Consider the following 23,486-nt stretch of genomic DNA (forward strand, 5'->3'; position numbering starts at 1 on the left):
GTTTGTGACAGACGGTACAAGAAGGTTAAGGAGAAGGGTAAATAAGAATAAGAATAAAAGGAGGAGGAGGAGGAGGAGGAGGAAAAAGTACGCAATAGCAATTAAAAACTAAATCAAGAACACGAATAAGAGCCAAAAAATATGAGTAAAAAAACAGTAGGGGAGGGGGAAGAGAGCTCACGGGAAGCAAGGAAGGAGAGGACTAAGATTACAAGAAAGAAAACTAAAGAAAACTAATGGAAAGAAAAGCAATGGAAAGGAAAAGGAAGGGAAAGGAAGAGAAGGAAAGGAAAGGAAGGAGCGAAAAGGAATGGACGAAAGAAAAAGAAAAGAATAATGGGGTTTAGAAAGGAATGAAAGGGAAAGAACAGAAGAGGAATAGAGATGTAAAGAAAAAAACCTGAAGGAAAACATAATGAAAAGAGGAAAGAGAAAAAATGGGCAGTGAAGAAAAGGAGGAAAGGAAAATAAATGAAAGGAAAGAGAAGGGATGAGCAGTGAAGAGAGGAAAGTAAATTAAAGAAAAGAGAAGAAACACAGGAAAGGAAAGGAAGAGAAACGAAAGAAAAGAAAAAGATCGTAAAAAACCGGGAAAAATAGAGACTGGGATAGAGTACATTCCCTGGGTACTATTTTCCCTCCTTTCAGTTACTCTATCTCTTTCTTTTTTCCTCTCCTTTTTTTTTGTCCCCGGGCGCGTAATGGCTGTGTTGTTTTCCCCAGGCGAGGGTCGATTCACGGCAGCGGGCGAGGCGCTCTTTGCTTCCTCCTCCTTTAACTGTACTTCGAGGCTTCTTCTTCTTCTTCTTCACTCTAAACTGGACTCTGATTTTTAGCTTCATGCCATTTAGCTTTTTATATTTGAAGTTGGGATAGTGTTCTTTTTCTTCCTTCTTCCTTGTGTGGTTGTACTCCGTCGCTTCTTCTTCCTCTTCACTATTAAATGAACTCTGATTTTTAGCGTCATGACATTTAGCTATTTTTTTTTGGGAGGGGGACAGTATGTTTTCTTTCCTTTTTGCTTCTTCCTTCTTTGGTTATACTCTGACGCTTCTTTTTCCTCTTCGAAACAACAAACAGAACTCTGATTTTGTACCTCCGTAGAATTTAGTTGTTCTTAAAGGGGTAATTTGACGCTTCCTTCTTTCTTCTCATAATGAGCTGCAGTTTAACGTTTATATTCACACTTGTGGATTTCTTCTTTCTTTAGCAGCTCTATGACTCACCTGCTTTATATTATCAAAACAAGTACAATTTTATCTCTGCAGTAATATTTGTCCCTTTCTATACCAAACTATTACGCTTTTTCTTCCAATGATTTCTTATGAGGGTTATATAGTTTTCCTCTTTCCAGTACCATTTTTTTGAAAGACTGGGGCTAAACAAGTTAAAATACTTACTATCATGTAACGGACTGCCCTTGTTGTCTTGTATAATTCAGAGTTTTATCTCATTATTTGAAGTGTATTGAATCTTGAAGGAAAGATCGGGTGGCTCGTATCACGTGTCATGTATTCAAGGACCATTTATTTTATGTTATATGATATCCTCTACCGTGTTTGGTGTGGCATTCGACGTATTGTACCAAGTAACTGAAGTAAAGAAAAACAAGAAAAACAAGAAAGAACAAATACCGTCTCTCTTGCGTAACCAGCAAAGACAAAAAAGCCAAACCGCTGGAAAACCAAATGAAAAATAAAGGGAACACGCTCCTCCCATTACTTTTTTCCCCTTCAGTCTCGTCAACGACTTTGCCATTCTCAAAAGAGGGGAGTATCAAGTCACCCCAAAGCTGAAAACTGCATTTAAACTTTTTTCTCCAACCCACATCTATTTTTTATTCCTTTCTTTGTGGAGCAGAGGGAGGCAGGAGGCAGCGGGCAAGGGGATTTTTAAGTTTATATATATTTTTTTTTTCATTCTTCAGTCCATTTCCAGGTACATACAAATGGAACCCGAGTAAGAGAAAGAATAGCGAATGGATGGAGGGGAAGAAGGGGAGGAGGAGGATAGCAGTGCGAAGCGAAGGAAAGAAGGCAGAAGCAAGACTTATGGGGCATAAAAGATGAAGGGAGAATAAAGAAGAAAAGAAGGATGAGTGTTATAATAGAAAAGGTAAAAAGATGAGGGGAGATTTAAAGAAGGAGAGAAATACTTTAGGAATGGCGGAAAGATAAAATATGGGAAGGCAAAAGAAGAAAAAAGTTTGAACGAATAATTGAAGAAAAGAGGAAAAAGGATAGAGGGGAGGTATAAGATGAAGCGAGGGCAAAGAAGAAGGGGAGGTGAGTATAGGAACAGAGGTGAGGAGACCAAAAAGAAGAAGAAGGGGAGAACGAATAGTTTAAGAAAAAAGGGGTTAAAAAATTATTGGAATGCTAAACTTTTGTGAGAGGAAGGGGAGGGAGAAGGAAGGTAAAGGCCAGGTGAGGTGAGGGGAGAGGGGGAGGAAGGAAGGAAGGAAAGGTAACAGGCACCTGGTCCTAATTACACTTAAACACACCTTTTGCACCTAAGTTTCGGAAGGAGAGAATGAGTCGGCCGTTTGTCTCCAAGTTAAGTGATGCCGATTCTGGATGGCGCCGAGGAGGGGTAATGGTGGAGAGGGGGGTGGGTGAAGTGCCTGGAGGGAGTGACGGAGTGAGAAAGTGACTTAGAGGGCGATTTAGGAAGTGTGGAGAAACTGCAGTGTATGAAAGTGACCATGAATAAGAGATTGGAAGGAGGGAAATAAAAGTACGCATGAATGATTTAGACAATGATTATGAAGAAGTGATTTAGTGAGCGTGGAGAAACTTGAATGTGTGGAATGTAATATTAGAAAAAGGGGATTAAAAAGACGTAGGAATGATATAAAACGTACGGAAATGAAGGAATGAGTGGATTAAGAACGATTCAGGAAGAGTGGAAAAACTAGTGTGTGAAAGTGACCTGGAGTGAAAGATTGGAAGAAGGGAAATGATGTTGGCAGTATGAAAGTGAAGGAATGAGGGAGTTAGGAGTCATTTAGGAAGTATGAGGGGAAACTGCCGTGTGTATGGAGGTGACGGGAATGCACGATTAAAAGGAGAGGAATGAAGAAAACTAGAAACTATATAGAAACTGTGTATTAAAGGAGTGGGAAGAATACGAGTAAATGAGAATGTATGGAAAAACTGCAGTGTGAGGAATTGACGGGAGATAATAAATTAGAAGAAGGGAAATAAAGAAACAGAAGTGATAGAGTAGTATGGGAATTAAAGAATGAAGGGATTAGGAATGATTAAGAGAGTGATAAGACTAATGTGTGGTAGCGTAGGAATGAAAGAAGGTGGAAGTGATGGGGGAGTGTAGGAGAGAAATAACTGAAGAGAAATGAAGGAATGTATTGAGGTGAGAGGAAATAGGAAACATAGTAATGGACGGGAGAGTAACGAAAAGATGGAGAATGTTCGTGCTGGCAGGAGGAACAGAGGGAATGAAAGAGTACGTTTGTAAAGAGTAACTGGGAGAAAGGGAATGCAAGAATGAGTGAGAGAGTGCGAGAGGGAGTGAGTCAGTCAGGAAGGGAGAATAAAAATGTGAATTAGGGTGCAGAAAAGAAGAGGACGTACGTGATGTGTGTGAGAGAGAGAGAGAGAGAGAGAGAGAGAGAGAGAGAGAGAGAGAGAGAGAGAGAGAGAGAGAGAGAGAGAGAGAGAGAGAGAGAGAGAGAGAGAGAGAGAGAGAGAGAGAGAGAGAGAGAGAGAGAGACGAGAGACGAGAGACGAGAGAAAGAGGGAAAGGGATAGTGGTGGTGGTTGTGGCAGAGATGGTGGTGGTGGTGGTGGTGGAGGTGGAGGTGGAGGTTGACTGTTGCAGCTTTTGTGATGCTGGAATTTCTAATAACGAGAATTTGCTCTGAGGAATTGCCGGAGCTCTTGGTATTTTGCAGGATCTGGAATTTAGTGGCTCCGGAAACAGTGTCTGCAGCGCGGGGACAGTGCGGGACAGGCGCCGTGATATCAAGACAGAAACACGCGGCGGGGGAGAGTGGCGCTTTGAACACCTCCCCCGCGCCTGAAGATTTAACAATGTGGTCATTTTTTGGTATATGGGAATTTAATATATGCTTTTTCTCAAGGGAATTTAATATCTACTTTTTGTCAAGGGAATTGTGTCACGGGAATTCAATATCTGATTTTGATCAAGGTAATTTAATACCTACTTTTTCTCAAAGGAATTAATATTTACTTTTGATCCGGGGAATTTATTATTGAGAGAATATTATATCTACTTTTTATCAAGAGAATTTTACATCTACTTTTTATCAAAGGAATTTAACATCCACTTTTTATTAATGGAATTTAATATCAAGGGAGTTTAATAACTACTTTTTCTCAAATATTACTTTTCGTCAAGGAAATTCTATATCAACGCTTAACCATGGGAGCTTGTCATCTACTTTTTATCAGGGGAACTTAATATCGACTCTTTATCATGGGAACTGAATATTTACTTTTCATCAAGGGGATTTAATATCTACTCTTTATCACGAGAACTGAATATTTACTTTTTATCAAGGGAATTTTAATATTTAGTTTTAACGTGAATAAAAAAATATATATACTTTTTTTTGTACCCGGAACGCACCCAAACTAAATAGCTTCACCCCAAACAACACTGTAATATCCTCGTGAAACCTTTCTTATAAATCACTTCTAACCCACCCTGTCACCAGAGCAAAAAAGAAACAAAAGAATGGCACAGAATAAAAATTGTCCCTGACCAGCCTCCTGCCTTCACCCGGAGAGCACTCACCGCGCCTTAAAGCAAAATCTCGCACGTCCAGACCAAGTGTCCAGCTCTCCTTTATAACACCTCGGACCAGTTAACACTCCCAGCTCTCACAAGATACTCTCATTCACTCATGCTTATATAACAAAACCCCCTTACCATGAAATCAGGCCCATATAATCCCTGTACTCAAGAATAATAAACACCAAACAACTTCATCAAATAGACAGTCTCTCTCTTTCTAACAATATCTAAAGTAATTGATATATTAATTCTTCCTGATATAAAGCCTTTGCCTCACTTTCAGACACCCAACACAGCATCAGACATGACCAGCATATTTAGACAGATTATCCCATTTGCCAAAAGGACACAACACATCAAGTGGAAAGCATTAAGCACTTACCATACTGTTCAACCCGGAGGCCGATACAACATTTCGTCTCTTTGGTATCTGTCACCGTGTAGATTCTCCTATTTCCCAAAACAACACGCCACACCAACTAGATAACATTACACACCTACTACCCAATGCCCAACCCTACCACAGCTCAGAGACCGATACAACGCTTCCTCTCTTCGATATCTGTGCCTTTGGTCCCCGGCTTACCTCGGGGCTGTCGGTTCCTATAAAAGGTCGCCCGGGGGTAGGAAAGGAAACCAAAGGAAAGCGTAAAAGCAATAACACACTAAATAAATAAAAAAACATCACTGAAAACCTCGCACTCATATCTCAAAATTAAAAGAGATAAAAAGATTTGCAGTATAAAGATATGGCAAAAAAAAACTCTATATTCTTTTCCCTCTCTTTACAACAACACAAGGTGGATAGCGTAGAGAAAACACACATACATAGGAAATCCATATACCAATACACACACACACACACACACACACACTTACAATAGCACGACAGACCGCCGGTAGGAAGGAGTGACAAGGCCGTAGGAGAGGCAGCTGTGTAAAGGGTGGTAGCAGAGGAATCGGAGGGCGGGGGGGGGGGGGGGGAGGCATAGAAAAAGAGGAAATGGTAGGGAAAGGGGAAGGGGGATAGAGGGGGATAGCGTAACAAAGAGCTGCAGGGTGAAGAGAGAGAGAAAGGAAAAAAGAGAAGATGAAAGAGGGTGTAAGAGGAAAGAGGGAGAGAGAGGGAAACGGGAGAGAAATAGAAGAAGCAAATGAAACGAACTCTTGCATGGGTGATGGACGAACCGAGTGGAAAAGAGATACATAGAAACAGAAGGACAAGCAAACACACACACCCTCCCACCGCCCTGTTACCCCCCAACACACCTATCCCTCCCACCCCACACACATACCTAGACCCCCCCCCCCCAAGACAAAAGACAGGCGAGGTACAAAGACCACCGCAGAGAACAGTGGCTGAGCGTGTCTCCAACTTTCTTTCCACATCTCGCCGTCAATACTTTTCGCCACACCTTCCCTTCCCTCCCTCTTCTTTTTTCACTCCTGACCCTTGCGACCCCCTTCTTCAGCCTGTCCCTTCCCTTCTCTTTCCCTTCCCTCCCATTTCCCATTCCACCAGTACCGTTGTTTCTTTGCATTCTTCGCCTCTTTTGACGTCCTGTATTCCTCCTTCGTTCCTCCACCTCTCCCATGTCTTGTCTTTCTTCCTTTCGATCGCATATTTATTCTTAGGTGTCTTTCTCGTTGCCTCTGTCCCTCCTCCTCCTGTTCCTCGGTTGCTAGTTCTTCCATGTCACTGTTTTCTCTTTTCGTCTTTCTTTGTAATTCCTCTTTGTTGATCTCTTTAATTTCTGCCTCATTATAGTCTTTGATGCTTAAAATAAATGACCTGTTGGTATTTGTCCTCCTCCTTTTCTTCTTTTATTTTTTTCCTCCTCCTCCACTTCATCTTCCTCTCTCCTTTTTCTCTTCCTTGTCCCTCTCGTTCTCCTCTTCCTCGTCCTCTTTCCTCTTTCTCTTCCTGTTTTTCGTCCTTCTCGTCCGTGTCCTTTTCTTCCTCCTCCGCCTTCCTTCTTTTCCTCCTCATCTGTTCCTCCTCCTCATTCCTTCTCATATTATGATCGAAAATGTTTTGGCGCCAAGAGTTTTATTACCAATCCATCAAACTCTCCTTCTCTGGCCGCCTCCAATTCCTCCTCCACTTCCGGTGCCCCAGACAACTAATACGCTTCATATATTCCTCCTTTGCCAGTCAGACGATTGCCCTGTTTTCTTTTTTTCCTTGCTTTATTACTGGGACTATTGCCATTCGCTCTAATTTCCTTATTCTTCTTATACTATTGCCCTCAGTGTTCTCTTTTTTCTTAATTTATTATTGAAAAGATCGTCTTTCTGATTTATTATTTTCCTAATCTATTCTTCTTATTCTTCATATTCCATTGCCCTCATAATGTCCTTCTTTTCATAAATTTACTATTCAGAGCAATGCCTCCCTAATTTATTTTTATTTTTCTTCCTCTTTTACCGGAACTATTGCCCTTCTAATCTATTTTTCTTTCTCTTCCTATGGGATTCATACCAATGGCCTCTTGGTCTGTTCATATTTTTCTTCGTTTATTATTAGAACCATCGCCCTTCTACTCTAATCTGTTGTTCCGTTTTTCTTCCTTTATTAAATTTCAGCAAGTTAATTTTCAGATCTGTTCTTGATTATCTTCGTTTACTATGCCTTCTACTATGTTCCTCTTTTTATTCAGTAACTATGCATCCCAATGGCTTTCAACTCTCCTTCCCGCATAATAACCAAATAATCTCCACCAATATTCTCGATCAAAAGAAGCAAAACCTACACTGCGCAACACAAGAACCACCGAGACGAGGGAAATATATTCACCTCCACGTATAAGGTCCCAAATGAGGTCAGTCGAACATGGGGAAGCATAAACAAGACAAAAAGAGAGTCCCAGGAAATAAAACCTTAGTATCCTGAAATAGAAATACCGAAAGAAACATGGTAGAGATATGGTGAAACTAATGCGTCGCTACAACATTGGGAAGCTTAAGCAAGGAAATAAAAAGAGGTCCCAGGAAATATAAATCTTCGATACTGAAAATATAAATACTGAAAAGAAACAAACACGGGAGAAATATGATGAAAATAAGAAATCAGTCCGATAATAAACTAAAGCAAGAAAATTAAAATACGCCCCAGGAAATACAATCCTTCGAAAATGAATAAAATACAGGTTGGAGATATGATGAAACTAAAGCGTCAGTCCAGAGAGAAAGAAAGGAGATAAAAATTCCAGAAAAATATTAACTCTCGAAACTGACACTGACAATACCGAAAAAATAAACTAATACTGGGTACATATATGATGAAATTAATGCATCAGTCCAAAAAGAGAGAAAAGATACGAAAGTCCACAAAAAAATATTAACTCTCGAAACTGAAACTGAACATACCGAAAACCAAAGCTAACACTGGGTACATATGTGGTGAAACTAATGCGTCAGACCAAGAAGCAACATAGGCAGGAAAACAAAATAAAGTTTCAGGAAATATATACCTTCGAGTCGGGAAATGAAAATAATGAAACAAACAAACACCAGGTAGAAATTTGATGAAGTTAATGGATTCTTTCTCCTCTCCGGCCAACACGTGAGTAAGGGCGTTGCTCTCTAAGGGACGGCGTTTCTTTTTAGCCGGGATGAGCGCTGCAAGGTTGAGAGGCAGTTTTCAGTTTTCTTCTTCGCACCGACAAACAAGATGATGGGGGAACACAGCTATTCTGCGCCCAACATGGAAAGGCCAGTTAAGAATCCAGTATAAATTTCTCTCCTCTCTCTGTCTCTCTCTCCCTCTCTCTCTTATCTGATTTGTAGTAGAGAAGTTAAAAAAAAAAAGAGGAAATGGAGGAGGAAGAAGAGTGATGAGAAGGAAGATGAAGATGAAGAGTAGGTGAATGCTAATAGTGAGAATAAGGGGAATTTATCTCTCTCTCTCTCTCTCTCTCTCTCTCTCTCTCTCTCTCTCTCTCTCTCTCTCTCTCTCTCTCATGTTTACTTAAAAGAGGAGTAAGGAGGTGGAAATAAAGGAAGAGGAGCATTGAGAGGAGGACAAAGAGGAGGCAGAGGAGGAAGAAGAGGTGCAGTAGAAGGGTGAGAAGAAGGGGAATCGGTAATAGTAATAAAATGCAAGGGGAAGGGGAGAGACTAAAAGAGATAAGGAGGATAAAAATGAACCATAAAAACTAGAGGTTGGATAAAACAGCGGAAGGGACTGTGAGGCAAAAGGGCAATGCTCTCTACAAAGACAAATAAACAAACAAACAAAACTCACTGGCCAGAAAGTGAGGAAAATATCTCTTACTGAATAACATTGAAAGGACGAAAAGGACAAAATCGATTCAAATTTGTCAGGAAAGAAAGGAAAGGAAGGGAAATAATCAGACATGAATAAAAAATAAAATGGTTAGAAAGCAAGGAAAATATGTCGATGGGAAAATAATGAAAAGACTTAAAAGGACAAAACCGAATCAAAACAGACAACAAAGATCAAGGAGAGTAAGGAAAATAAGTGCAGAAACAAACACAGATAGTGGTGAAAATATATCTTTGTGGGGAAAAGAATGAAAAGATTTAAAAGACAAAATCGAATCAAGTCGAACAAGAACGATCAGGGAAAGGAAGGAAAATAAACAAACAAAGCAGCAAAGAAAAACATTAGTAGGAAAGTACGATAGAAAGTGAGGGAAACATAACTTAGTGGGAAAAAAATGAAAAGACTTGAGGGATAATCGAATCAATCCAGAGAACAAACATCAGGGAAAGGAAGGAAAAGAAGTAGAGTAAAAAAAAAAGAAAGGAAAATAGGAAGAAAAGTAAGAAAAACAGCTGTGAAAATGTCTCCGTGAAAAGAATGAAAAGGTTAAGGAAAATGTCTCAATGAAAACGATGAAAAGACTTAAAAGACACAATCGAGTCATGCCAAAAAAAAAGAGAAGGAAAAGGAAGGTAATAAACAACAACAACAAAAAAAACCAGCAAACAGAGAGTAGGGATAACATGTCTTACTGAAAAGAATGAAAAGGTTTAAGGGAGAAAATCGAGTCAAAGCGACAACAAAGGTCGGGGCCAAGGCAGCGACGCGTTCCCTGGGCGGGCGTTCTGAGCGTGTCCTGATCACGTATGACCGACCCTGAAAACTTTTCTTCTTTCCGTTCCCTTCCCTTTCGTTAGCCGCCAAAGGAGAGAGTGGACCGCGACAACAATAGCCAGAGGAGGAGGCGGCGGAGGAAGAGGAGGAGGAGGAGGAGGAAAAAGAGGGGGGGGAAGACAAGGAAGTAGACATGGAAAACGAAAAACATCCCCTCCTTTTACTGTTTCTCTATTATTCTTCCTCTTCCTCTTCCTCTTCCTCTTCCTCCTCCTCCTCCTCCTCCTCCTCTTCGCACGTCACTCCAGTTGCAGGGAAACACGCACAAAATAGTTTACGACAAAGTCCTCCACGTGTGAAAAGTCTGTCACGTTGGCTGCCCAGAGGAGAGTGTGGTTTTCCTTCTCTCCCGCGCCTCTGATGCTGCGTTCTCCTCTCCTCTCCCTTTCCTTTCCTCTCTTCCTGCTTTCCTTCACTCGTTGCTTCCATTCCTGTCTACTCTACCTTTTCTTTTCTTCCTCTCTTTTCGTCTGTTCATCTTTTCCATTCTAACTATCCGATGTATGTTTGTCTTCTCTCCCTTTCCCCATTTTTCCTTTTTCTTTCTTCCTTCTTTCCTTCCTTCGTTTCTCTCTTTCTTTCATCCTCTCTACGTTCCCGATATTGGTTTTGTTTCTTCGTTCCCTTTCCTCTTCTTACTTTCCTTCCTTCATCCTCCTCTCTTGATCCTTTAACGCTGCTTGCTCATTCCACTTTCCTCTCCCTTTCTCTTCTTCCTCTTCTCCCTCCCAGCTTTCCTTCCTTCGTTCCTTCCTTTCTGTTTCCCCTATCCATTTTCATGTTTTTAAGAGTCTCTCTCTCTCTCTCTCTCTCTCTCTCTCTCTCTCTCTCTCTCTCGTCTGGCATGACAAAATAAACCAAGAATTATTATCCGTGTGTCCAAAAGTTAGGCAGCCAAGGAGCGGGAAACCAACTATTCTCCTCAAGCCTTTGCCGCCGCGCGAGGGTGTGTGTACGAGGTAAAATTTAGGCCACTGAATTTCATAAAGAGCCGGACAGAAAAACGTGAGTGTGTCGCTGCGCATGAAAGCGAGAAAAGAAGGGGCACTCACTCCGTCATTCCTTCCACCACCCTAAAAACTAAACTCTGAGTGGACCTGGTTGTGTTCTTTATGGGCATTTAATTTTAACTGCACTTACTGAAAAAATGAAAACTGTCGGTGCATATGTAAAAAAAAAAAAAAATGTGTATATATATGCAAGGAGAAAAATAAAGTGCATTCCTTCACTCCTTCCTTCCAACTTGAAATAAATAACTTTAAGTGGACCTTTTATTTTTTATGGGCATTTAACTCTAGGTGCAATTACTGAAGAAAAAAATAAAAAAAGGATAGAATTGAGTGTCGGCGCACATGAAAGTCACAAACCAAGACGTACTCACTTTCTCCCTCTTTCAACCCCTAAAAACCTCTTAGTGGGCCTTCTATTTCTTTATGGGCGTGTTTAACTCTGAGTGCATTACTAAAAAAATAATAATGACAATAATAAGTGTGTCGGTGCACATGAAAAACAGAACAAGACGCACTTCCTCTCTCACTCTATCCACCCCTAAAATAAGGGACTCTTAGTTCTTTAAGGACATTTAACTACCTATCCCACCCCAACAACTCTTTGTGGAACTTCTACTACTTTGTGGGCGTATTTCACTCTACGTACATTTACTGAGAAAATCTAAGTGAGTCGGCACACTTGAAAGAAAGAAGACGCACTCACTCCCTCACTCTCACTCACACTCTCACTCACAATAACTTCAAACGAATATGTTTTGTTTTTTTAGGGACATTTAACTCCAGGTGGATTTACTAAACCTTTGAAAAATGCTAAGGACTGTGTCGGCGCATGTGAAAAACAACAAAAGAACGTACACTGACTCTCACTCACAATAACTACAAACGAATCTTTTATTTTTACGGGGCATTTAACTCTAGGTGGATTTACTGGACCTTTGGAAAATGATAAAGACTGTGTCGGCGCATGTGAATACAACAACAACAAAAGAAGGTGCACTCACTCTCACGTCTTCCACCCTAAAATAACACAACTCTTACCCGACATTCTATTTTTATGGGCATTTAACTCTCAGGCGCATTTACCTGTGCAAAAAAACGAGCCCTGCATAATTACGGTCTTATCTCGATGCTGAATAAATCTGATACATTCTTGTACGACCTCGACGCAGCGATAAGGAACTGGATGATTTGCCGAGGAAAGAAAATATATGTAAAGACACCTTCAAAAGGGATTAAGGACGAAGTGAAATAAAACAGAGATAATGAGGGAGGGAGATAAAAACACGCTTGAAATACGACTGGAATGCCTTGTGGTGTCGGGTAAGGGTTCCGATCCTCCACTGACCTCGTTCTCCTCGTTCATTTCCTGTAAGTTAAATGCTATCGCGAACGTTTCTCCCTTATCTGCTTTACGTACGGTGTGCCTTTATTCTCTCTCTCTCTCTCTCTCTCTCTCTCTCTCTCTCTTTCGTTTTTTTCTTTTTGTTCTCATTTTTTTTTCTTTTTTCTGTTATATATATTTCTTTCTTCTTTTTCCTTGTTCTTTTACCTTCGTTTTTTGTCTTGAGTTTTTTCCTTTAAGTCTTTTTTCTTGTTCTTTTTTCTTCTCTTGTTCTTGTTCTTGTTTCTTCTCTTGTTCATGTTCTTTTTCTTCTGTTGTTCTTGATTTTTCCTTTTTTTTCTTCCTGATTTTGCTCTTGTTCTTTTTCTTGTCTGTCATCATAATCATTATATATTTTATCGTCACCATCACCATCGTCATCATCATCATCATCATCATCATCATCATCATCTTCTCCTCCTCCTTTCAGCCCGGAGTAACAAGATGGCGCGGGAGATAACGAACTAATCACCACCTTTCCTCCTGCGGGTCGCGGCTCTGCTAACGAGGGAGTGACTCGCGCCCTGCTGCAATCCTTCATCCAATTAGGGTTGTAAAGAAGCGAACAGTACTCTCTCTCTCTCTCTCTCTTTCTCTCTCTCTCTCTCTCTCTCTCTCTCTCTCTCTCTCTCTCTCTCTCTCTCTCTCTCTCTCTCTCTCTCTCTCTCTCTCTCTCTCTCTCTCTCTCTCTCCTGCTTCTATTTTTGTTCTTTTTCTTTTTCTCTTCTTTTGTTGTTCTTTTTTGTTCTTCCAATTAGGGATTGTAAAGAGGCGAACAGTACTTTCTCTCTCTCTCTCTCTCTCTCTCTCTCTCTCTCTCTCTCTCTCTCTCTCTCTCTCTCTCTCTCTCATGGCCTACTTTCATGCAACTCTTTACTCCTCCCCCTCATAAACCACACCTTCCCATTCCTCTTCCTCTCACCTAAGTCCCTCATTACTCAACTCTTCCTTCTTCCTCGCCATTCATTTTTATAAACTTCACCATCCACGACCTTCCACGTCTCTTCCCTTCTTCCCCTTACAACTACTTTTTTTCCTTCTTCTTCCTGTCTGTTCTTCCCATCCTATCATAACTTACTACTTCTTTCCTACATCCTCTTAAAACTTACTTCTTCTTCTTCTTCTCTTTCCATCTCTCTTCATTTCTTCCCTCCTTTACCTACAACCTTTCACGTCTCTTCCCTCCCTCCCTTTGCTTACACCTTACTACCATTTTCTCCCTCCCAGTGTATCTACCTATCTATCAACCTACCTATCTACCTATCTATCATCGTCTAGTGCCTTTTGTCACCGTTGTTAGTGTAATGATGCTTCACCCGCCACGCCACCCGTCAAATCGATCCACTTCACGTATAATTAAGTCGCATCCACCTCGCTCCACCGGCACGTACAGCGACGCACACCTCCGCACCACCGACCCCAGGGAAGCGGCTCATGGGCAACGCTGCAAAACTTCGGAGGACAGAAGCACTGGGATGAAGTGTGCTCCCCGCGTGGCCCAGTGACCCGCAACGCAGTGTCATGACCTGGTGGGTGTCCCTTCACGCTGACGCAGAGCTGATCCGGATTACCCTCTAAAGTACACGTCCGACAAGAGCTGATTTCCTGGTCCGTTCCCTGCAGCTTATTGTCCGTGCCATTTCTCTTCGACCACTTGTTATAAAGCGCCTACAACCTGTCCGCCACTGATGCGGATTTCCACTCACGCGCTGGCCCGGATCATCCACTCCATCTCATCCGCTCCGCTGACGTTAAGTGAAAGTGAATAATTCCGTGAAACATGCATACAAGCCCGTATTCCAAAACCCTTCGCAGCCCAAGGATACACATTTGACAAGGTTTTCGTATGAGTTATGGGCATTTCCAGTGGTTTTATGACCCTGGTAGTAGGTTAACACTCTTCTGTATAATAAATGTGAAAAAAAAACTCATTAGAACTCTGACTTATCCTCTCTTTGGCCTTAGGAAATGGTTGATATGGGAGGCGGAAGCGTCTGGGATTACCGACTTTCGTTTCTGGTTCCATCGGTAAGTAAAGCTGCACAGGGATAACCACGAGTACAAACAGACTACAAGAGGTAAGGTGGAATACACGTGGCCGGTCCTGAGAGGTAGTAGTTCCACATTAATCTTCCTCGTCCATAAATCTGTCTAACCTTCATTTGTAGCTCTCAATCGTGTGTGCAGTGAGTACGTGACCGCTTTGTTTGTTCCAGCAACCACAACCTCGATGATACTGGATTTCATTACCTATTAGTATCTGAAGTGTGGGGTTGCCTTGCCAGGACCTAATTCTCCTTTGGTGTTAAGGGCCGTACCAATAAGTGATACAAACGTTACTGAATATTACTAACACTTCAAGTAGCATCGATGTGACAACTGAATCGCCTGTTTGTATTTCAGACGTGTGGGCTGCCCTGCCAGGACCTAAATCTGCTTTGGTGTTAAGGGCGGTACCAATAAGTAATACAAACGTTACTTAATATTACTAACACTTTAAGTAGGATCGATGCGACTTAACTGAATCACCTGTTTGTATTTCAGACGTGTTTGTCGGCCTTGTTACGACCTAATTCTCTTCTGGTTTTAAGAGGGGTGCCGATAAGTAAGCAACACCAACGTTACTTAATATTACTAACACGCCAAGTAACATCGACGTGACTTAATTGAATCGCCTATTTGTATTTCAGGCGTGTTGGCTGCCTTGTCAGGACCTAAATCTCCCCGCTTTCAGCCCTGACGAGGCGCGCTATGTATGCAGCACGTTAACCCCTCAGGCCGGGAGCTGAGGCCACGAGGCTTCTCAGGGCGGGGACTTTGCGCCTGATTACAACGCCAGGGGGGGAAGGCGGCCTGAGACGAGGAGTGGACGGCACCAGTAAGGACAGCAACCCACTGGAAGGAGGATTGCCCACTAACAGGAGAGAAAGTGGAGATAAACAAAGTGGTGTAATCCGTACGAAGACAAGATAAGAGACTGTTTAGGGAAAGGAACAAACAGTACGAGAAAAGGAAAGTGAAGGGACTGAGTGACAATACGAGGGTGGAGATAGACACCCAAGGAAGATAATGGTCTACAACTCTACAGGGCGAGATGAGTCTGCTGAGGAGCAAACAGTGCAAGGGAGAAATAGGTGTCCACGGGCGAGGGAGGAGGACGGTGGAGACAATAGGTTACTTGAAAGGTAGAGAAAATGACGACAACCGAGAAAGGAGACTATTTATAGGGACGGAAGCTTGTCAAAAAAAAAGTAGGATGCTGATAAAACTGAAGACACCAGATAATGCAGTTTGAGGGGAAAGAAAGGGGCGAGAAAAGGATAGACGCTCTAAGAAATGAGAGAAGTCTATTTAGAGAAACGCAAGCTTGCTAAAGAAAGACCAGGGAGATGATTAAACTAAAGAGATCAGATAATGCAGTTCAAATGTGAAGAAAGGGGAAAGGAAGGGGAGAGGAAGGGATGAATGCTTTGGGAAATAAGAGGAGTAAATGTTGCACTGGACAGGAAATTTGTTGAAGAAAGACTAGGGAGATGATCAGACTAAAGAGGTCAGATAATGCAGTTCAAATGTGAAGAAAGAGGAAAGGAAGGGGAGAGGAAGGGATAGATGCTTTGTGAAATAAGAGGAGAAAGGGAAGCACTGGACAGGAAATTTGTTGAAGAAAGACCAGGGAGATGATTAGACAAAAGAGATCAGATAATGCAGTTTAAACGTGAAGAAAGGGGAAAGGAAGGGGAGGGATAGATGCTCTGGGAAATAAAAGGAGTAAGGGATGCAGTGGACAGGAAATTTGTTTAAGAAAGACCAGGGAGATGATTAGACTAAAGAGGTCAGATAATGCAGTTTAAAGGTGAAGGAAGGGGAAAGAAAGGCGCAGACGCTCTGTAAATAATATAGTAGGGATGCGGTTGACGGCGATTGATCAGTATTTTCCCCGTTACGCTGAAGCACCGCCACGCCCTAATGAGCAGGATCCGCACTTTTCCAGGACACGTTGGCGCGATGGCATTGTTTCCACGAAGCTTTGGCGGGGAGTACCTCACACGCGAGCCGTTTCCCGCCCACAGGTGAGCTCAGTCGCGTCACATCAACTGCCGCCGCCACTTTACGGGTCAAAGTTCACCCTATCAACGGCGCCAATACGGTTCAGGGCCACAAAAGATGTTTACAATCGCCCTGTGAATGGACATAAAAATTCGCACAAACTTTCCAACTCACCATTTCTATATCATGATTATATTTTACAAGTACGTAGTCAGTCGGACACAATGAGGTAAGGTTGGGAGTATAAACTATAGATGCGCGTGGCCTTGGTGCTCATCTCCGTCACATTATCCCTTTGAGAATGTAGTGGGAGGGAACAAGTCGGGATTCGAACCCAGGCCCACAGATTCGCAGTTAAGCGCTAACCACTGCACCCATGTTCAAACACACGGATTCATACGCATTTGCAGCAGTTATGTATTGAAATGGTGTTAGCATCGCCGACACCTTCAAACTTATCATATCTATATCATTTTTATTATTTTACAAGTACGTAGATAGTCGGACACTTGTTCAAAAACACGATTTCATACGCGTTTGAGAGGGATAAATACTGAAATGGTGTTAGCATCGCCGACACCTTCAAACTCACAATTCCTATATCATTATTATTTTACAAGTACACAGACAGTCTGACACACGTTCAAACACACGGATTCACACACGTTTGCAAAAGATAGATATTGAAATGGTGTTCGCATTGTCGAAACCTTTGTGAATATCAGTAACGAATATCTGTAAGGACTGAGACACGGACTTTTTTCTATTATTTTTTTCATTCAGTCCATCACATCTTTTGCAAATAATACATCACGTCCACATGCTGCGAACACTCTAGGGAAAGTGTAAATCGTCGAAATCTTTACAGCTCTCGCCCCCCCCCCCCCACCCCCTAGCCTAGCCCTTCCACACACTTCCCCCTCCCACCAAATAACCTCGCACCCCTCCCCCTGCCCCTATTACCCCCATAACCACATTTTGGGGCATAGCATTTTACAGGGAAAGTGTAATTCATCAAAATCTTTACAGCCCTGAACAACCCTCGCCCCCCTCATATCCTCCCCCACCCCTTAATCTCGCCCCCCTCACTCCCTTCCCCACCCCTTAACCTCGTCCCCCTCACCTCCTCCCCACTCCCCTAACTTCACCCTTTTACCTCCTTCCATACCCCCAAACTTCACCCCCATCACCCTATCCCCACTACTTAAAACACCACCCCACTCACCTCACCCCCCTTACCACCCCCTTCCTTCCCCATCCCCTCAGCCCCGCCCCAGCAGCACCTCGTCGGGCCGCTGTTCGTTTTAATTAATGGAAGCACTGACCACCCGCGTGTGTTCATTAAGCACTGTCGTTTTTACAATGATTTCCAGCCCGGGGCACGAGGGGCGAGGCGGGCCGCGGCGGCGGGACTAATGATGAGAATTACGCCGACAATTATCATGATCATAACGAGTGTGGCTACGACGGGACGACCTACGCGCCGATGTTGTCCCATAATGAGCTACGATGTTGTATAGACGATGACTTATTTTGCATCCCTCCCTTTCTATGGTATTATATCCTACTAACACTACTAACTACTACTATATCCTCCTAATACTACTAACTATTTCTGTATCATACTAACACTACTATAAACACTACAAAAGGATGCCGTGCGAGCAAGTTAGCGAACACGAAATGTTTATAAGCCAGACAGCACAAGTGTTTTACCTAAAATTTCTAAGTCCCGTTCGAAAGGTCAGTACCGTTGACCTCAGTGTGTTGGCCTGGGACTGAGCCGCTGACCGCGTGGGCTTTCCTCGCCGCCTAAGACTACACGACAGGAAGAGCGTATCGTTAAACAGAAGGGAAAACAATGTCGTCAGATATTTCGTTACGGGAGATTAACCGGAAAAATAGTCACATTTCATCTGAGAAAAAGCTTCGGTACAGGATATGAACAACGAAGGATGTCAACAAAAATAATAGCAAGGAAAAAGTTAGCTTCAGTCTTAAGAAAAAAAATACTTGTTTACAATTTTTACCTTGTGCATCAACAAACGTTTAATAACAACCATTTCTGAATAGGATATAAGAAACAAAACAAAACAAAAAATATCTTTCTCTCGAAACTAAATGAAATAATAAATGAAAAACAGACGGGTATAGCATGAAGGCCTTGACAGTGCTTGGTGACCTGGTACACAGTATTACACGGGAGCCTCGAGGTCGCAGCAGAAGGGCAACTAAGAGGCAGAAAATCGCGCGGGAATTCCAGACACATCAAAGACTCTTCGGCTTAGAGCATCGCCTTTTTCCCTCGACTGAGCCGCCGCCTTCCTTCTCCACCTTTGCTGCCTGCGTCGACTAGTTTAATATTAATGTTTTGTTCTCGTTTCTAAAAGGTAAAAAAAGGTAAACATCGCATTATATTACACTCACTACTACTTATTCTCTTTATGTACATTCACTTCTGCAGTTGACGTATTATTTGTGGTAGTTGTGGTCGTGGTGATGGTGGTAGTAGTAGTAGTAGTAGTAGTAGTAGTAGTGCAAGATGGCGCCACTATAAACACTCGCCTGCGCCTGAACGGGCTGGGCCGACCATCAGGCCCCACCTGGAAGAAGCCTTGGGCCGACCATCAAGCCCCACCAGGAAGATGCCTACCGGCGCATCAGGCAACGACGTAAAAAAAAAAAAAAAGAAAAAAAATAGAAGTAGCGGTGGTAGTAATGGAAATAGAAATAATAGTAGTAATAGTCGTTTTAGTAGTAGTAATAGTTGTAGTATTAGTATTAGTAGCTGCAATGGCAGTAGTAGTAGTAGTAGTTGTAGTAGCAGTAGTAGTAGCAGTAGTAGTAGTAGTAGTAAAAGTATTAGTAAAATATAGTAGTAGTAGTAGTAGTAGTAGTAGTAGTAGTAGTAAAATATAGTAGTAGTAGTAGTAGTAGTAGTAGTAGTAGTAGTAGTAGTAGTAGTAGTAGTAAAATATAGTAGTAGTAGTAGTAGTAGTAGTAGTAGTAGTAGTAGTAGTAGTAGTAGTAGTAGTAGTAGTAGTAAAATATAGTAGTAGTAGTAGTAGTAGTAGTAGTAGTAGTAGTAGTAGTAGTAAAATATAGTAGTAGTAGTAGTAGTAGTAGTAGTAGTAAAATATAGTAGTAGTAGTAAAAGTAGTAGTAGTAAAAGTAGTAGTAAAATATAGTAGTAGTAGTAGTAGAAAAAAAATAAAGTTCCAGTAATTGTTATTTTAGTTGTCATTGTTTGTGTAGCCTTGTTGTTGTTGTTGTTGTTGTTGTTGTTGTTGTTGTTGTTTGGCCGCCGCCGCTGTTGTTGAGGTCGTCTTTTCACGGTTGAATAAACAAACACCATTCATCCCGGATCGGATTTTGCGAGTCTCGATAATATTCACTTTTGTTTATCATTAATGAAACGCGGCGCTCTAATCGGAACAGTGATTTTTTCCCGGCTTTCGACAGCTAGGCGACGCAAAAACTGAAAGGAATTAATTGAAAAATATAGACGATAAACTGCATAAAGAATAACCGTGAAATAAAAAAAGAGGGATTAAAAATTAGTCGTGATGCAAGAGAAGAAATCTGATCCATGATTTACACAATTTTTATTATTACAATTATTTTTATTTCATCTCAGATTGTCGTGCAAATAAGAGTGTTCAAAATAAAATAAAAATATTACGACTGAAGGGATAATGGACTTTTTATAAGTATCACTTGATGAAACTGTCATGATATTTATCCAGGTTTATATTTTATTATTTTCTATCTTTGAAAGCGAAAACGGATTCAAGTAGAAAAAAACTCAATATTTCGTAAATATTTCATGAGAACTTGACGAAACTATTTGGATGGCACGCATTCTTTCTTACTCTTTACTTCTTCTTTATGCAACGTGATTCGATACAACAACAAAAATATAAGAACAGAGAAATAATAAAAAAAAAATAACAGAAAACAAAGCAAAACTAACAAAATAGAGTAATAAACAAATAAATAAACTAAGGAGGGTTGCATGCCTCTCCGAAGTGCTTCAGTGTATGTCTCCATCATTGTGTCTTTAATTAGGAGGCACTTAAGCGATCATTACTCACCATTACGAGAGAGAGAGAGAGAGAGAGAGAGAGAGAGAGAGAGAGAGAGAGAGAGAGAGAGAGAGAGAGAGAGAGAGAGAGAGAGAGAGAGAGAGAGAGAGAGAGAGAGAGAGAGAGAGAGAGAGAGAGAGAGAGAGAGAGAGAGAGAGAGAGAGAGAGAGAGAGAGAGAGAGAGAGAGAGAGAGAGAGAGAGAGAGAGAGAGAGAGAGAGAGAGAGAGAGAGAGAGAGAGAGAGAGAGAGAGAGAGAGAGTGTAAGAAAGGCGCTGCGGTATTCACCAACTTATAAATACCAAAGTTTTTCTCTCCATTCCCTTGCACTACGGTACGAAAAGTTATTATGTATATTCTTCTTCTTCTCCTCCTCCTCCTCCTCCGCTTCCTCTTCAGTTGAGCAAACTTTCCGTGTATGGAAGCAAAGGTAATAGAGGAGGAGAAAAAAAGGAGAGCAAGGAGAAAAGTTGAGACAAAGAGGCGCAGCTTGGGCTAACACACGACCCAGAGGAAAAAGTGAAGAGAAAGGTGGAGGAGAAAGAGGATGTGGAGGAGGAATAAGGAGAATAGAGGAGGAAGAGGAGGAAGAGGAGGAAGAGAAAAGAAAAAGATACAGAGGAAGAGGAAGAAATGCATGGAAAAAACAAGAAGAAAATGAATAAGATGTAGAGAAATGTGAAAGAGAAAGGATGTGGAGGAGGAATAAGGATGAGGAGATAGGGGAAGATGAAAAATAAAAACAAGAAGAGAAAGAAGATGAAAGAAAAGAAGGATAAAAAGAACAGGAATAAAAAAATGAATAAGATGTAGAGAAAGGTGGAGGAGGAATAAGGAGAAGAAAAGGAAGAGGAGAAAGGGAAAGAAGAAAAAAAGACGAAGAGGAAGAAAGAAGAGGAAGAAAAGCAAGGACAAGAAGAACAAGAAAAAAATAGGAATGAGAGCAATGACCAAAAAAAAACAAGAAAAAACATAAAGTAACAAAAACAAAAATAACAAAATCAGGAAAGAAAAGAAAATGATGGAAAAATAAAAAGAACAAAAACGAGAAAAAAACAAGAGGAAAAAAAAAAGATGCAGAACCGGAAATAGTAAAGTTGATCTCCTATCTCACTAACATGAGTGTCGGATGATTTCCCATTCTATTTGGTCTCTCTCTCTCTCTCTCTCTCTCTCTCTCTCTCTCTTCTTATCGTTCCTCTTCTTTTTCGTCGTTGCTGTCGTCTTCGTCTTCTTCTTTTTTCTTCTTGTTCCTCCTCTTCATCCTTCACCTTTATCTCTTTCTCCTTCTCCTCTACTTTATTTTCTTCTCCTTCTATTTTCTTATGAATTTCCTATCACAAGTCCTTTCACATTTTCGAACTGCAAAAACATCCCCCAAAACCATCCAAGCACCAAACTTGCCCTCATTAAAAAATCAGAAAAAAACATCAGAATTCGTATTAGAAACTTACTGATATGTTCTCTCCTTACCTCACCTTTTTCCCTCTCTCTTCCTCCCTATCCCAAAGTCTTTAACATTCGCCATACTCCCAAAAACGAAGGATGCCAAAAACTATTCAAAGGAGACTCAACTTCTTCAAAAAAATCACAAAAAACATCAGAATTTACATTAGAAACTTACCGATTTTGAGCCCAGGTTTCGGGCCTTGCAGGGGACGTGAGCTGGGGACCCGACGGCCGCCAGGATGTGCTTGGGGGAGTCTGGGGCGAAGTGGGGGCCCTTGGGGGGAGCGAAGGCCTCCCAGTCTGGCATCCCAACCTCCTGGCCGTTGACGTCGTTGGGTCCAAGTTTACTCCGCATCTTGCTGTCTACGAGGAGCACATCTGTAGAGGGGAGACAGGTGTGTGTTAGAGGGCAGTGCGTTATCCTGGGTGGGGGGAGGGGCGGGGGATGGAAGGGGTTCTTGTGTGTGTGTGTGTATGTGTGTTTGTCTTGCTCTCCCATGCAGAAATTTCCGTGCTTGGGTAGTGGGTGGGGGTACAGGAGGCGAGGTCTTAATCTTGGTTTCCATGAGAACATCTGCATATGAGAGGGAGGGAGAGAGAGGGAGGGAGAGTGAGAGGGTGAGAGGGTAAGATAGAGGGAGGGAGAGGGAAGGGGGAAGGGAGAGAGCGAGAGCGAGAGACAGAGAAACAAAAAAAAATATTCATATTCTTGATTTTGCCAATATTTTTGCTCAGCATGTTGAGTTTATTGATTTATCCTCCACTCCACCTCTTTTTTATTCTTTTTATTCTCCCTCTGTTCATTATTGAGTGCCAGTTTTTCTTCGTTCCTTTCACAGGCTGCTTTGTTCGCCTCACGTCCTCTTAATGCACTTTTCATCCCTTCTCTTTTTCCTGTCTTTCTTTAACACCGCCTATCCAATATTCATTTTTTTTATTTTGTCGTTTCATGCATGCCGTGATCTTTCCTTCTCTTATTTTTTTGCATTTTTAACTTTATTTTGCTTTTCAGTCACCGTCTCCCGCGAATAGAACTGCTTTATTTTGTTTTGCTTTTCAATCACCGTCTCCCGCGAATAGAACTGCTTTATTTTGTTTTGCTTTTCAATCACCGTCTTCCGCGAATAAAACTGCACGTAAATATTCTTTTTTTCCTTCACTCACCTCAACTTCAACCAAAGCGCTTCCAACGTCCAGTCTTCTAAATAACAATAGACGAATCACTGGTAAATATCTTCCCCGCCAATCACGAGCACGCACACTCACTCGTCTTACCAATCTTACCAAATCAAATCTTACCAATCTCTAACAAACGAGAACACTAACAGCATCATCAACACATCAAAAGCAAACCACGAACAGGTACACACACTTGTCTTACCAATCTTACAAATGGAATCTTACCAATCTTAAGAAACGAAGAGAACTGTCAATATCATCAACAAAGACACGAAGACGAAAATACTTGAAATTCGAAGAAACAGAAATCGTATGCAAGCTCGGCGCACGTTCAACTCTTATTGATAGACATAACTTTGCAGCCTCAGAAGCCGCATATCTCGCAAGACTCAGAAGAGAGAAGAAACAGCATAAAAATGAGAAAGTAAAGTTAAGG

General features: G+C 41.6%; 1 protein-coding gene across 5 annotated transcripts in view; it reads right to left on the reverse strand.

Moving 5' to 3' along the window:
• LOC127000222 (hemicentin-2-like) overlaps positions 1 to 23,486 on the reverse strand; it is a 301,496-nt gene that overhangs the window by 88,310 nt on the left and 189,700 nt on the right. For all 5 annotated transcript variants that reach the window (XM_050863645.1, XM_050863644.1, XM_050863646.1 and 2 more), the window contains one exon: positions 22,047 to 22,249. In XM_050863645.1, coding sequence (XP_050719602.1) covers positions 22,047 to 22,249 — 203 coding nt within the window. The remainder of the gene's footprint in view (positions 1 to 22,046; positions 22,250 to 23,486) is intronic.

The sequence above is a fragment of the Eriocheir sinensis genome, chromosome 18, assembly GCF_024679095.1.
Source record: "Eriocheir sinensis breed Jianghai 21 chromosome 18, ASM2467909v1, whole genome shotgun sequence".
NCBI classification, from domain to species: domain Eukaryota; kingdom Metazoa; phylum Arthropoda; class Malacostraca; order Decapoda; family Varunidae; genus Eriocheir; species Eriocheir sinensis.